The following is a 17,044-nucleotide window of genomic DNA, read 5'->3' on the forward strand; positions in this document are numbered from 1 at the left end:
ACTTACTGCGTTTTAACTTTGAGGAGAAGCATGAGATACGAGATTTTTTAAAAGTAGTGACGAAATATTGACGCTGAGTAACAATGTTGAGTACGTATCAACCCAGAAATAGGCACAGTGAAATAGCCGACAGGTATGGAAATCTATTTTTTCATTTAGACAAAAAATAGGTCGTTTAAAATCATCCAAAATAATTTTATTATAGTTGAGTAAACTTTAATTATTATTTAAAATGCTGCACGCCAAAAACAACTGATTAAATGTCACTTGCACTGACAACTGTGTAATTACAGTGTTTTAATTAACTCTTTGAGTTGGATACAGGGAACATTTTAATTTTAATTTCACGTAACGCTTACACCGGCCTAGCCAGTGTCAGTTTTTTATCCTCCGTTGCGACCGAAACGCAACAATAGGCTAGTTTCCTATACTTAAAATAAAATATTTAATGCAGTGCACGTAATAAAACACCACATAATTAGAAGAAAAATATGGACAGTAGTTATTTTTAAACAGTATTTTTATTTAATAAGTGAAAGAGAAAGATATAAAGTAAATGAATTGACCGTGACGTCACTCCACAGTATTTCATAGTAATTCCATATTAACAAATCGTTTTGACAGTTCATAAAAAGAAGCTGATTTGACTAGTAGGAAACTAGCCTATTCTGTCACACCTATAACTTCTTTTGAAGAACTGATACAAAAATTATACAAGTCAATTAATTTTGAGCTACGATCTGTATTGGACATGTCACTGCTAACAAATTGCCAAGTGACGATTTTATTAGAAGGAACGTTACTTTTGATACTGATATTCTAGAAATATGATACACCTCGAATACGAAAAAACTAAATATTTTATGCTTAAATCATGAATGTTAAACACACTGTCAGTGGCATTGTTATTAAAAAAAAAAACGTTAACATGGTTAAGTTGGATATCGATATAAAATCGGATGTTTTTGCAAATGACACGCAAAATACAGACATTAAATATCGGCAAAAAATCCAGATGTGCAATTCCACGGCAGAGCGTAACGAATGTGACCAAAAACTTGCTTATTCACAATTAATCGTCCAAAAATTCATGCATTGGCGAGAGATAAAAGTAACACACATGTGAAATAAATTAATATAAACATCCGCGTCATAAATTAATACGCAATAAAATGGACACAAACGTCACGTTTACATGGAATCACCAATATATTAATATCTATTTAAACAACAACTATCTATGGTGTAAAATGTTAAATTGACACTGATTTCCAAACGGCTTTAATCTTATCATCTTGTATGGAGTTGCTGTTTAGTTCTAACGAGCGAGTATAATGATTGGAGGGTATATACGATACAGTTGAAGTGAGGAAGCACTAGGGCAGCGGCTAGAAGAGGAAGCGGTAGGGCCTGGTGGGCTTTGGAGCCCGTGGACTCGGCCGTCGGCAGCCAGTTGTTGTCTAGGACGGACTGCTCGATGACGTTTTGCATTGTATCTAAAACAAGAACAATATCTTAACATTTTTGAAACAAAATCCGAACTACGGGCTGTAATTTTTATGATCGGCAACACTTAAGGAAGAGATCATAAAATCTGATATAAAACCCAAAACTCAGAATCGCCCCATCGAATCGTTCCGTGCGTAATATCACTTTTAGAGATGGGATTAAAGTGGTGAAGTCTACGTAAAATTAAGGAAAACACGATATTTGAGAAAATAAAATAATGGAAACATTATTTAGATTTTTTTTTCGTACAACCAGATTTTTTTTACATCCAGAAACTAATGCGGGTTATAAAAATTACACCATGTAGAGGTTACAACTAACTCGTGAATATTGAATTGACCCAGAAACTTGCATGGATAAGAGTAAGCCCATTTATAATAATAAAAAGAAAATTGGAATATAAGTGTCAGCGATATTATATTCCCCTTTTATACATGGTATACATACAATACAGGTATGAACAGCCAACTTATTTTCGCGATTTCAGCATTTATATATTTAATTAGTACCTAAAATAAGCAATTAGCTACATATTTAATACTATACAGTGGTGTGTTGCCAACAAGTGAGCTTCTTTTCAAGGAACGTAATCTTACATGGTTATTTATCTTAACCATGCCCTTAATTTAATTAATAATTAAAAATACTGACTTTATAAACTTTCTAACAAATATTTTATTGCCAGCAATGTACGTCACACACACACTTGTCAAGTGAGGGCAATCACAGCTCATAAGTATGAGCGATGTGAGTAATGACAATTAAGAAGGGCACGTATTTAACCGGGCGACTAAATAACCATAGAAATGGGTATCAAAAATAATAGTTTGGCGACTAAAATGGGGCCTCAAATTATTTCAATATGAGGTAGCATTTTAATGTCATCACGGCTACGGTTTATTCAGACGCGAGTACCAACTATTTATTTGGCAACTGAATTAATATATTGGAAACAATTTAAGAGATACAGTTTAATAGGAAAACGGCTGTCTATTAATATAAAATATACAGTTCGTTTAAAATATTTATATAGCAAATTAATATAAAAAGTACATTTAAAATTTATACATCGGCACTCATCACCTGAGCTATCATTTTAATTAAAAAAAAGGATTCTTATAAAATATAATGGTCGACAAAATATTATACTTATGGGTAAGAAATTAGATGTTTGGGTGTGCTGGCAACTTCGTCTCTATACAATGAATTTAACTTTTCATGACGTTTACTCTATCAAATCTAAGGCCGGCCTTACGCAGTCTTAACATCACTCTGAAAGATTCATTTTTTTGGCAGGAAAACCTTAAGTACTCAGAATATGCTTTGGCATAAATCGTTCCGCAGATTTTATCGAATCTTATGCTGGCATAATGTTAATGAGCAAACTAATCTTCTAAATTAAGAGTACTTCCGTAGATTTTTGTTTGCATAACATTTAGGCGGTAAAAAGTTGTCCATATTCTTCCTATTTCTGTTATGATAGCGAGTCATGTGTGTTGGGGATGCAAGATACCTAACACTCCTCCTCGCTTCGCTCGTCGTCGTACCTAACGGTGCATCTGGGACTGTATTTCATTTCCTCTTTGCTAACGTTGTTTTGTTCACACAAAGTACCTAAGAATTATGCCATAGCAAATTTGGTAGGACTTATATTCTACTAAAAAAATAACCTAACCCTAACCCACTTTTCTGCTAGCAGAAAATAATTCTGCTCTTGTAATATTATAGTATACGATTATCATGGTAATTTTTTTAAATACCACGTCGGTGGCAAACAAGCATACGATCGGCCTGATGGAAAGTGGTCACCGTAACCTATGGACGCCTGCAACCTGCAACTCAAGGGGTATCATATGTGCGTTACCCACCCATTAGAAGCTATAAATACAGTATACACTCCTATTTGCTGTGTACTTATTATAATATGATTTGGTACGCGTTACCTTATAGATATATTTAAATACATACTACTCGTGGTTTACGGGTCGCAAATACGATGTTTGAATAGAATAGAATAAACATTTATTCGTGAACACAGGCAAGACAAAATACACATAATAACAACAAGACAGAAAGGAATGAAATGCCACGAAATGGCCTCATCTCAGCGTGTTGCTGGTGACTTCCAGCGCTGATCTTCCGATGAGACCATCGGTACGTAGCAACCTTCAACCTGTTTTCATAAAGAAACGATTTTATATGTGTTTTTAAAAAAAAACCTACTTCCCATTATTTTTTTTAGTTGCCTCCGCAATTTAAATACTACTTTAAACGATGAGCCAAGTATAATTATATAGGTGCTAACATCTAGATGACTACAAATATTAAAAATCTTACGCTTTACAATACTAGGTGCCAATTACTATTTTAGTCGCCAAAGTATTGTTTAATGTTCCTCGGCAATATTTTTGTCGCTTGAAATTTGCTGCCGTTTTTTCAATAATAATGATGCTTAATATTTGAGGCTCATATATTTTTTTTGTCGCCACAATATTAAAACACAGCCAAATTATATTATTGTATGCCCGACTTAACTTCCCGTTTAATATTTTAGTTGCCCGGTTAATTATATGCCATTAAGAAGTGCACGCGTTAGGTACATTGAATGTTGGGATTTCGGAAATTTTTTTTTCAGTTAATTTAAATAACTATTTATTTATTTATTTATTTATTTAATCTTTATTGCACAAAATAAAACAGCGTACAAAAGGCGAACTTAATGCCGTAAGGCATTCTCTACCAGTCAACCATTGGGCAAAGCAGAAAAGTTGTAGGCGGTGCAAAACGTGATTAAAACAAGATAATTTGGTACTTTTAGGACACAATACATACAACCATAAATAATACATACTATATAAACATACACAAAATACATACATAATATTAATACAAATACATGTAAAATACATAATTATACATAATATGATATCAGATGAAACTCACGAATCAATGACAACAACAACTTTCATCACCTGCCAGCGAAATACTCATTTAGAGCTTTTTTAAAAGTAAACCTGCTCGGACACTGCCTAATTTTGACAGGGAGACTATTCCAAAGCCGAGCTGCCTGAACAGTAAAGGAATAGGACATGTAACCTGTTCGGTGGGATGGTATTATAGACAGAGAAAGACTACCAGAAGAGCGAAGTTGACGAACACGAGAGACACCGTAGTAGTGGAAGAAAGACTTGAGATATTCGGGAGACTGAGGTTCATTAATAACAGAAAAGAGAAAACAGAGCATGCGAATGTTGCGACGTATACGAATAGGAAACCAACCGAGCTTAGAGCGATACGAGGAGATATGGTCGTATTTACGGAGACAGAAGACAAAACGAATACAATTATTCAGTAAACGATCTAACTTGTTTAGGAGCTCTTCGTTCAAATCCGGATAGCAGACATCACCGTAGTCGATTATAGGTAAAATTAATGCTTGTACTAATAATATTTTAGTTTTAATAGGTAAAAAGTGCTTAAGTCTGTTTAACGCATGAAGAGAACCGGTAACTTTACGACTTATTTCCGCAACTTGAGTCTTCCAACCCAGGCTGCTATCCAGGAAGACGCCTAGGTCTTTTACACTTTGGCTGTAGGGAATAGGCGTTCCGTTAAACTGTACAGGAGGTGTAAATTCGACTTTAGGAAGCTGTCGAGCGCCGCCTATGATAATGGCCTGACACTTGGAAGGATTGACAAATAAACCGAACCTCTCAGACCAACGCTGGATATGCAGGAGGTCCAGATTCAATTTGTCAACAGTGGCAGCAAGGTCGGCAACGGTACAGTGGTCATAGAGCTGCAGGTCGTCAGCGTAAAGATGGTACGAGCTGCGAAGATCTGGCGTGATAAAATTAACGAAGATTGAGAATAATAGGGGTGACAGAATACCTCCTTGAGGGACACCGGTAGCTAAGTCACACCAATCTGACAGAGTCCGATCGACTCGTACAGCTTGCTGACGTCCACGGAGATACGCCGAAAACCAATTTAAGGCACTAGGCGACACATTGAGGTACTCAAGCAAGGCAAGGAGAATTTCATGATCGACAGTGTTGAAAGCGTTAGAGAAATCGACAAGGACGAGCACTGTGACCATTTGATTCTCCATACCACGCCTGATATCCTCAGTAACCTTAAGCAGGGCGGTGCAAGTACTATGCCCCGGACGAAAACCTGATTGAAAGGGGCTCAGAAGATTGTGCGAGAAAATAAACCTGGACAGTTGTTTATGAGCCACCGCTTCAGTGATTTTCGACAGAAAAGGAAGTATAGAAATGGGACGAAACTGGTTGACTAAAGAAGGATTATTAGTTTTCGGAAGAGGTATGACAAAGGCTTTACGCCAAAGTGTTGGAAATTCACCGTTAGAAAGCGAGGTGTTGATAATATGGGTCAGCACGGGAAGTACGCAGTCGAGGACGGACACTATCATATACCTTCCGATAACATCGCAGCCAACCGCCTTGGATTTGATGGCCTTAATGATAGCCCTAACCTCCAATTGAGTAGTAGGTGAGAAACAGAACGGGACAGAGTCAATAGAAGGTAAGGCTAAAATTTCGAAAAGGGTGTTAATTTTAGTATTACCATCAACGGAGCGGGCGGATGAGAAGTGCCTGTTTAGGTCTGAGAGAGAGAAAGAAGCATTATCAAGTGTATTTGTGGTTTTGCCCAGGCCCAGAGATTTTAAGAACTTCCAGACATCAGTCATAGAAGACGACATGACATTCTGATGGATAAACCGCCGCTTCGCTGATCGCACCATCTGGTTACACCGGTTTCGAGCAGTCTTGAAGAGTGCCCTATGACTATGATTTGCTGATATGCGCAAATGATTGCTAATTGACTGTATTGTTATTGGGTTTTAATAAATTCCCGGATGGTGGTCACACACTGTATATATTTGCCGTCGCGGGTTCGAACCTCGACTCGTATAATGAGTTTTTCGGAACTTATGTGTGAAATGTCAAAATGTATTATGCCAATCGCTTTTCGGTGAAGGAAAACATCATGAGGAAACCGTACTATTCCCAATACGTAAAGCCTAGTCACCCTTTGGGTTGGAAGGTCAGATGGCAGTCGCTTTGGTAAGACTAGTGTCTACGCCAAATCTTGGGATTAGTTGTCAAAGCGGACTCCAGGCTCTCATGAGCCGTGGCAAATGCCGGGATAACGCAAGAATGATGATGATGATGATGATATATTTACCGTAAGTGGTGGCGTCTTGCCCTTGAGTATGCTTCTGTTCCGCCGGCTGCAAAGGTACTACGAATCCTGAAACAAAGATGTTTTATTGTAATTTTTATAACATCTACCTTTATCTACATTTTTTTTAAATACGCGGTGTAGATACACTTCGGCTTTTCGGCACTTGATGAATAATGAGCAAAGTTGTGAACTTGCCATGTGCAAGTGAAGTAGAGTTGTGCCTGCTCGTTCACTGAAAAGATCGTTCCCAAGTAGTACGATCTCCGAAGTGTACTAGTTCGTTCTTTTAGGACATTTAGTACAGTATTACACCGAGAAAGCGAGAGAAAAATTGTGCATATGGCGTACAGTAACGCTTGCTCGTACTAGCCGATAGCTGATCGGCCGTTTTCACACGCTCTCGGTCCGAGTCAGTCGGTTCTAGTTCGGTTGCGATCGGATCACACGGATCGCTTTGCTGTCATTGTCACTCCTCGGCTATTCGCTCCTTTCGCTCCCATTTTGTTGCGCGTGTGTGAGTGTACTAAATGCACTAGAGAGCAGAATCATTTGAGAGTAGTTCGGTCTAGTACAGTGCAGGGAATCGTGTCTTTTGTACTATTAGTACATGTCATACACAAGCCTAAAGTGAAGGTGTGCATTGTAATGTAATATAGAAATAGAAATATTTATTAACTTAAAAACACATATACGGTGGGGAAACAAGCCTTTAGGTTCTGAGCTAGGATATGCTGTTACTACTACTGGCCTTAGCGTCTATTTCAGACGATTTATGGTGCAATGTCCGAGAGACATCGCTTTTGATGACTAAAGAGACTAATGCGAGAGCGACATATTTTGCCACATAGCTGACAAGGGAAGCTTGCAACCGATTGCGATGTTTCGCTATGGTGTTTTATTTCCCTTTTGTCAGCAAGTGCCGCAAACTAGGTCTCATCGACGAACTTGCGACCATCTCCAACGCACTTTCGCCACTCCGTCCGCTTCTCCACAAGCTTCTCCCAGTTTTGGTAGTCGATTTTAAAGGCTGCTATGTCCCTCTTGGCGCAGTCTTGGAAGCGAAGCAATGGTCTCCCAACATCTCTTTTGACATTCGCCATCACATATGATAACCAAACAAATACCTGTGCTTCCGTTATTGTAAGCGGTTGGACGTTAGGTATATGCGGAGTCGTAATACTAACCGGACTCTACTGTATAAAATGTATATTTGAGTGGACTCGGGACTATTGTTTAATTTTCACGTTATATAATGCTGTGTTACAGAACCCATAAATATAGACAACCTTATTGCAGCAGAACAATTAGAAACACGAATGACAAGGAATAAAATTCTGTGATCGTTGGCAGCGGAGCCATGGTTGTCTTACTTGTTGTTGTTATGTATTTACAACACAAGTGTGTGTTGGGAAGTATTAATAATAATAATGGCAGAAGGCGATGATCTTGGACACGGCGCGGATAGTCCGACGGTTCCTCTCTCTGCAGCCCTAACCACCGGCAGCTTGGACCCTGCCCCGCTGCTGGCGGCACCCTAGGTTAGGTTTTTTATAATATGTTTATATGTTTTTATATTGTTTTGTAAGTGTTTTTGTATTTTACTTTTATAATCATATTATAAAATAGCCTAATCTAAGGAGCAAAGTAAATAAAGGAAATAATAATATTCTTTATTGTGCACATTAAGTAATTACATACAACAAATAAGATCAGACAAGAAATTCTATTCTGTTGTTGTATTCTGTGGTTGTCGGCAGCAGAGCGGCGGGAGAGTTGTTTTGTTGTTGTTGTTATTTGCAACAAAAATACTCACGAGACGGGAAGTATTCCGTGGTAGTCGGCGCCGGAGGTGTGGTCGTTGTTGTTGTTGTCGTTGTCGTGGTTGTTGTTGTTGTTGTTATTTGCAACAAAGTACTCACGAGACGGGAAGTATTCCGTGGTAGTCGGCGCCGGAGGTGTGGTCGTTGTTGTTGTTGTCGTTTTCGTCGTTGTTGTTGTTGTCGTCGTCGTGGTTGTTGTTGTTGTTATTTGCAAAAAGTACTCACGAGACGGGAAGTATTCCGTGGTAGTCGGCGGCGGAGGTGTGGTCGTTGTTGTTATTGTCGTTGTCGTCGTTGTTGTTGTTGTCGTCGTGGTTGTTGTTGTTGTCGTCGTGGTTGTTGTTGTTGTTGTTATTTGCAACAATAATACTCACGAGACGGAAAGTATTCCGTGGTAGTCGGCGCCGGAGGTGTTGTCGTTGTTGTTGTTGTCGTTGTCGTCGTTGTTGTTGTTGTCGTCGTCGTGGTTGTTGTGTTGTTATTTGCAACAAAGTATTCACGAGACGGGAAGTATTCCGTGGTAGTCGGCGGCGGAGATGTGGTCGTTGTTGTTGTTGTTATTTGCAACAAAGTACTCACGAGACGGGAAGTATTCCGTGGTAGTCGGCGGCGGAGGCGTGGTCGTTGTTGTTGTTGTCGTTGTCGTCGTTGTTGTTGTTGTCGTCGTCGTGGTTGTTGTTGTTGTTATTTTAATTTCTGCACAAAATCATAACAGCTTATTAAACCACATTACACGTGGGAGGTTTTCGTAGAGGTAGAATAAAATGTAGTAGTATAAAATGGAAGAGAACAGACTACATGAGCCAGAGAGGAATCATAAAATTTTGATACTGTATAACGCAAACAGCAGAGGGGCATTTTCAGAATTTAGGATCCCCCAATTAGCGTAAGTCGTTATCAAAAATTAACTCACTGTCAGTTTTGTGACGACAATTAAGCATGCAAGGCTCTTTTATAATTTTTCGGAAAGTAAAATTAAAATCAATGTAGACGAAGGAGTTATTTCATCTACCCGGTTTTTACAATTATAAAATTTTGCTTATTAGTTAAACTGCATTGCTTAAAATATTCCATAAAAAAGTCCCGTAGGCTTTGTTAATTTCGATTATTGTTAGGTAAAGGAAGACTTACTTACTACGAAAAACCAAATTTAAATTTTAATCGCGCCCAGAACTAACTCGAGTACATAGAATTGAAAGTTATGTCGATCTGGGTGGCTAGCCGAATGGCACAAACGCTCACGAAACGCTCACGAAACGAAGCGCTAGTAGATATCTATCTCTATCGCGCTTGCGTATTGGCGCGACAGAGCCAGCGGCGTATCGCTTTCGTTTGGCGTCGGAGAAATGCCATTCGGCTACGGGGCCTGAATCGTCATAACCTCTAAATTACGATGGTAAACTCGAACCATGAAATAAAACGGGACTTATTTATTTATTTATTTAGACTTTATTGCACGACATAAAATTGTACAAATGGCGGACTTAATGCTTTAAGGCATTCTCTACCGGTCAACCATTGGATCAAACAGAAACCTTAGTTAGTGCAGGATTGTCAATATAGAGATGTGACAAGAAACACAAATCAAATTACCTATGTATCCAATAAAAGAAAATGTATTATATATGAGTGTATAACACATAAATATATAGCTTATAATATAAACTTACATTACTTTATGATTGCTTATTACTTTATGATTGTTATGAATGAAAACATGAATCTGGGAAGAAAAGTTTTAGTGCTAGTTCAGATACACTACACCGCGCGGTTGTAGTGTGAACGTTCCAGTACTATGCGTGACTATGCTATTAAAATAAAATCCGCGCGGTTGACCCGCGCGGTTTGTATCCGCGCGGTTTCCGCTGTGTCTGAACTAGCACTTAAGGTCAATACGGATAACTGAAGAAATGTCTCTGGCCCTCAAATTTTTTTTTAAATTTCATACTTTTTTTACATTGCTCTTATTACACACTTACCCGTGTTGACCTTATTATAGTGCGGGCGGGCGTTAGTGTCATAGGGTACAAATTTTGGTATCGAAAGAAATCACATGGCACGGATGTAATATACATAAAGTTCAGCTAATCAAGCCCGGCAGCCATGCGCCAGTCCCTGGCCCCCACCCTACCCACCAGTTTTACGTATATTTATCATCACATCATCATATCAGCCCTTTATCGCCCACTGCTGAGCATAGGCCTCTCTTCTAGTACGCCACTTTTCCCGGTCCTGGGCTAGTCTGTTGTGACCCGCTATTTTCCGGATGTCATCGACCCAACGAGTCAACGGATGCCAGGCATTCCTTACATTTGTAAGCGGCCACCACTCCCTTAACATTTTAGTCCACCTGCCATCATTCTGCCTAGCAACACCTACGTATATTACATCTTATCGTACCAAGTGATTCCTTTCGATTTCAAAATTTGCACCTCCCATACATTGAGTGACACTAACGCCCGCACTATTAAATGCATTTTGTTAAGACAATCTCATACCATAAAGTCTGATAGTGCCCTCAGTTTTCCCCATGGTATTGGTAGACACGCATGTGTATGTACCCGCGTCTTCGCCACAGAAGTCTGAGATGTTGAGCACCATTCGCGTCTGGTATGGCAGGGCGCGATCATCACTGAGATTGTGGCGCCCTCTGAAACAGTTTGACTGTGAGAAGAATACGAATTGTATGGTCTAACCTATTCATTGCCGACGTCCGCTTCCGCATTACAATTAATACCTCTGCCACACACTCGACGAGCGGCGTGAGAAGTAGCGAGGGGATTAGGCAGAGGCATAGTGTGGTCATGCCCACCGCTCCCTGTTTTGTCGGTTTTTTGCGCGAGTCAAAGCGCCGGCAACAATCTTGTGCGTTAATTGCGCGAGTAGGGCAGTGTGTGGCCGGAGAGGGCAACATCGCGGCAGTGCGCTGCGCGAGGAGCATAGTGTAGCAGAGGTATTATTATATCGTCACGCAAATTCGCGTCTTCGGCAAAAAATGGCTTAATAACTAAATATTATGCTTAATACAGATTGATGGCTACCACGGTAAGCTCAAAAAGGCTCGTGGGGCTCGTTAGTTTACTTATTAGTCACTCGCAATCTTCTTAAGGCCCATTCTAGAGAGTGGGGCCTGTAACCAAGGTGAAGAATTGAACTGTAGGCTATTCTCCTTATACTGATCAACAGTTGTTCGGCAACTTTTAAAAATAACTTGTATTTTGATTTTTATTACCCTTGAAAGTTTTTTCTAAGAGGTAATGTATTGCGAATTCTGTTAAGTCTAAAGTGTGACAGACAACGTCAATGACAACAATAATGGCGTACATTGAAGCTAATATTTATTTTGTATGAAAAATTAAAAATTTAAAGACTCATAATTTTTAAAAGTCACTGAACAAATGTTGATCAGTATAAGGAGAATAGCCTACAGTTCAATTCTTCACCTTGGTTACAGGCCCCACTCTGTATAACTTTTAAAACGATTTAAAACCTTCGTCTCAATTTTCCTCTTTTGCGCACTTTTATCGTAACGTTAATTATTCTGATCAGCTTGACAACAAACACTTTTAAATCGTCTATAGAAATATTACGAAAATTTTCTCAGTCTACATAAATAACAAAGCATTTCATTGCTGCAACTGATTATTCTAAAATAAACTCAACATACTTCAAATATAATAGGCTAGTTTCCTACTAGTCAAATCAGCTTCTTTTTAAGAACTGTCAAAACGATTTGCTATTATGGAGTTACTAATATGAAATACTGAGAAGTGACGTCGCGGTCAATACATTAACTTTATATCTTTCTCTTTGACATATTAAATATAAATTATGTTTAAACATAACCACTGTCCATATTTTTATTCTAATTATGTGGTGCTTTATTACCTGCACTGCACAAAATATTTTATTTTAAGTATAGGAAACTAGCCTATTCTTAGGATTAACACTCAAATTATCGTGTTAGAAACTAATTGACGCACTTACCCCGAAAGTATCATTTCCTGTCCGCTCTTCAGCCAATAGTTTATGGCCTGCGGGTAGGCCTCGACGAAGCACTCGAGCCTCGTTTGAGACCCAGTAGGCACTCCTATTACCTTTGTCGCTACCACTATTGAAGGGGCAACTGCGGACAAGAACTTATTATGAACGCACTTAAGAGTTGAACGGGATTTTCATAGCGGGTAGGGATGCAACGAATAGTTTGGCCGAATACGGGTTATTCGCCCGATGCCGATGCTAGTAACGGATATCTGGTATCCGGCCGCGGAAGATCCGGCCTTATGTTTATACCTAAATCTGATGGCGATCGATGGGCAGTGCAGGTTGCAACGTGTTACTAGTTGTAGTCAAGTTATAGTCAATGTTTTTATAAAATTAACTTTATTCACACTATCTTTGTGCTTTCTAGTATTTATTGGTTTTAGTGACTTTATAATGTTTTTTTTTGGAAGTATGTGACAAATCTAATTATTTTATTAAATACTAGCTTTTGCTCGCGGCTTCGCTCGCGTTAGAAAGAGACTAAAAGTAGCCAATGTCACTCTCCATCCCTTCAACTATTTCCACTTAAAAAATCACGTCAATTCGTCGCTCCATTTTGCCGTGAAAGACGGACAAACAAACAGACACACACACTTTCCCATTTATAATATTAGTATGGATTAGTATGGATTTTTTGAATCCTGCAAAGGATTCATATACCTAGGGGGTGCAAGCACAAATTGCTCGCTCTTAGAGTTGATCAAAGGCGCCTAGCCTTCAGAGATAACATACACTAGAGGAATTTCGACGGGTACCTCGGCGGTCGAGGTGATGTAACGGTTTAGCACGTCAGCCGCGATAGCCCCGGGTTCGATTTCCGGCTTCGCCACCAGTGGGCTTGATCGCTTTTTCTTTAGTGTATGGTATCTATTTAAATTTATGATTTTTTTATGGTTTTATACTTATGTTATACTCAAGTTTTCTTATATTGGGTACTAAAACACAATCCGGTAAAGCACTGGCCGGATATGCCGTATACCGGATAACGACCGGATATCCGTTGCATCTCTAGTGCCATGTTGGATTCCGTTATAGTTCGCTGTAATGTTATTGAAGTTTAATATGATTTCCAAGCGTACGGACTTAGTTGTAATGTTGTATTATGTGTACCTAATATCCTGTTGCAAGTGATATTATTACATGGGAACTCAGTAGGATATGATGACTACATAGTGATGACCTGATGACCTACTGATATTTCATTTATGTATTGTAATTGTGGACCTACTGATATTTCATTCATGTATTGTTTGTGTGTGTGGGATTGTGGTTCGTGTGGTGACGGATTAAGAATTTCACCACCCCCTTTCTTCCCGTGAGTTTCTTAGAAGTCGACTTAAGGGGTATGGGTTAAATTGTGGCGTAGGCGAGAGGCTGGCAACCTGTCACTGCAATGTCACAATTTGGATCTTTCAACCCCTTTTTGCCAATAGCGGCACTGAAATTTAGTAGTTCATGTGCTCTGTCTACCCCTTTATGGGATACAGGCGTGATTATATGTATGTATATGTATTGTAATTGTTTAGGTAAACAATTATTTTGATAACCGATAATATTGAGTACCGTCAACCGGGGTGGCTTTAGGAAACTTTGGGGTTACTTTGTTGGTATTTGAACGGCTTTAAAATTAACATTATTCATTATTTACTAAAACTGTTCATGTTACTAGTTAGATCAATAAATATTCTTGTAAATCTATCATAGAAAAAGGCGAATTTACTTACAGTATGACTAAAACTAAATTTTCAAAGTCGCCCCTGCGTTTTAAAGCCACCGCGGTTGAGCGTAAAGGTCATTGAACCCCAAAACAAAATAATGAACATTACAAAGGCGGCAACACGATGTCATTCGTAGACCCAAAAGTAATAGAATAGTAACTTAATATTGTAAGTGACTGTACGGCACCGATCTGTCAGTATCAAAAGTGACGGTTCATCCAAAAACGTCACGTACACTGACAGATCGCCATAGTATAACAGTGATTTCTTACAAGCATTGTCAAGGGCACCTCACTCCGCGATTTAGGACTAGTGATGTGCATGCCAGTTGCGGAAACTTTCCAAAAAAATCTTAAATTTCTTAAAAAAATCACGAAAATTTCACGAAAAATAAAGGGAATTAAAATTTATGAAATGGAAAATTTCCATCCATACAATTGTCCATACAAAGTATGGAGAGTTTCTGATATTTTCCTACGTGAAAATTTCAGAATTTTGGAAATTTTCCGTCGGCACATCAGTAAGTAGGACATGCCGGGGGCCGCGAGTTCGCGGCCCATTCAGTGGTGACGACCTTCGCGTGGCGCAAACGAATTCAATGTCGACTGCTCGCGTACGGTCCGTTTGTTAATGCAGGTAAGAATTTAGAATGGCGGCATTTTGTGAATATCAAAGGAGTGAGCTTTCTGTACTTGTACTATTACATATTATGTTTTCTGTGGCATTGTTCGATTTAGACGTGCCATGAGTAAAAAATCTTGAAAATTCTCACATCTAAGAGAGTGCAATCAAAAACAAACTCAACTAAATCGTGTTGGCATGTGTTAAAATTATAATGAAATACTAATCAACTTACAATTAACATTAAGCATGATGCGTTTGGACACCGATGGCGGGACGTCATTGGACGCGATGCAGAGGTACGCTCCCATCTGTCGCCGCTCTACCTTCGTAAGGTTCAGATTGGGGCCCATGAACATGTCCACTGAAAAAGAAGTACATTATTAATGCTGCTTTTGAAAATGTCCTTAAATTCCTAATAAGACACAATACAAATACGTACTAGAATCGGGATTGCCGTTCAGCGAAGGAATGTAGTCAGCCTTATGATGTGCGGTCCCCTTGAGGGTCCACGTTAGAATTTCGAGACTTTCGAGACTAAAGACTGACACATTCAAAACCTCGAAATTCTAACGTGGACCCTCAATGGGAACGCACATCAGCCTTATGGACACTCACAGGGGACAGACTTGTTGGGGGACCTTTCATAGGTAAATATTACTTACATAGGTAGATGTAGAGATTATATATCTTTTTGGTTATTTTATATTGTTCATTTTAATATATATTTTAATTTAGATTAGTTTTTTATAACATAGAAATGTTACTACACTATAGACGAATTTATTGAGATCAATCTTTAGATAACATGACGTAGAAATGTGTCGCTTAACTTCAAAACTGGGTAAATCCATTCTGCTATAAGGTTGATTATCTTACAGATCACATTATATTTTTTATATATTCAACCTTAAAGCAGAATGGATTTACCCAGGTTTGAAGTTAAGCGACACAAATAATGTTTTATTTAAATTGAATTAATAACAATGTATTTAAAAATTTATGTTACTATTTTGACATTTACGACTAACATAACTATAATCGAATTGCTCTTATGTTTAAATTTAGTTTAGATATAACGATGCGTGGTAATTTTGATGTACCTCTTTTTAAAATGTATCATAATTATATTACTTAATTAAGTTAGTGAATAAGTAACATATCCTATATTGTATGCCCTAGCAGGGTATCATGTAGGCTACTAAGACCTAGGTAAGACCTTTGTACTGATTAACATGATAACAATGGATTAAATGAATATGAATATGAATATGAAAACATAAATATTACTACATTTTCCTCAGATTTTTTGGGTCGTTTCCTCTTTAGGGCGCTATCACACCACCGAGTTCCAAGGTTCCAACAGAGTTTAAAAGATAGACGAAGTTCGTTAACTTGACACGGTAAGCGGTAACCACGGTACCCAAACAAAGATATATATATGTATATCATATACAGAAATACGAGAAAACGTATATGAACAAATATGTGATATTCACAAAAATAAATGCAAAACGGATTTCAAACCCAACCCCAACCGGGTTCACAAGCAGGGGCCCGGTCGCCAGGTCGGATCGATCGTCAAATCTTTCGTATCTATCGTATACAACTTGGACTTTATTGTTAACTGACTGCATGACTGAAGCCCTAAGATAAGTTGGTTGAGATCACTAGGTGTTCATATTTCCACTGTTAATTAGCGTAGTTCCTGAATAAACGAGCCATCTTCAAATGTTAATGAGACGGCGACGTTGCCACGTCGTCAATTATGCAAGCTCAGGAGATAGTCCGGTTTGCAGGATTAGGGGAATTGCATTTAATAAAGTTCCGGACAGGTTTAATGGACTTCGTGAATTTGTGTCATTTTGTACGTCATAACAATAAAATTGTTTGTGTTGACCCCAATCGAAGTTTAAGAAAATGTTAAGATACGTCAAATATAAACCGTAGATACGATATGACTGTATGGAGTATGTCCGTATCAGAAATGACTTTATCGTGTGCGTGTGGATTGAGTGAGCACCTTCCGAAAATAAAAAAAAATATGCTGATCATTTAGTAAAAGTTCTAAAACAATTGTAAAACGAATCTCCGAATTTGTAAAAAGATAAATTAAAAGAT

At 38.5% G+C, this 17,044-nt stretch overlaps 1 protein-coding gene across 1 annotated transcript in view; it reads right to left on the reverse strand.

Moving 5' to 3' along the window:
* Window positions 1-577: 577 nt before the first annotated feature.
* The window catches only part of LOC125233914 (protein CEPU-1-like), a 116,099-nt gene continuing 99,632 nt past the window's right edge, over window positions 578-17,044 (reverse strand). The window contains exons 5-10 of the mRNA XM_048140086.1: window positions 15,159-15,287; window positions 12,528-12,666; window positions 11,039-11,190; window positions 9,120-9,236; window positions 6,721-6,786; window positions 578-1,496 (exon numbers count right to left, since the gene is read on the reverse strand). Coding sequence (XP_047996043.1) covers window positions 1,291-1,496; window positions 6,721-6,786; window positions 9,120-9,236; window positions 11,039-11,190; window positions 12,528-12,666; window positions 15,159-15,287 — 809 coding nt within the window. The 3' untranslated portion in view covers window positions 578-1,290. The remainder of the gene's footprint in view (window positions 1,497-6,720; window positions 6,787-9,119; window positions 9,237-11,038; window positions 11,191-12,527; window positions 12,667-15,158; window positions 15,288-17,044) is intronic.

The sequence above is a fragment of the Leguminivora glycinivorella genome, chromosome 15 (assembly GCF_023078275.1).
Source record: "Leguminivora glycinivorella isolate SPB_JAAS2020 chromosome 15, LegGlyc_1.1, whole genome shotgun sequence".
In the NCBI taxonomy this organism is placed as follows: Eukaryota; Metazoa; Arthropoda; class Insecta; order Lepidoptera; family Tortricidae; genus Leguminivora; species Leguminivora glycinivorella.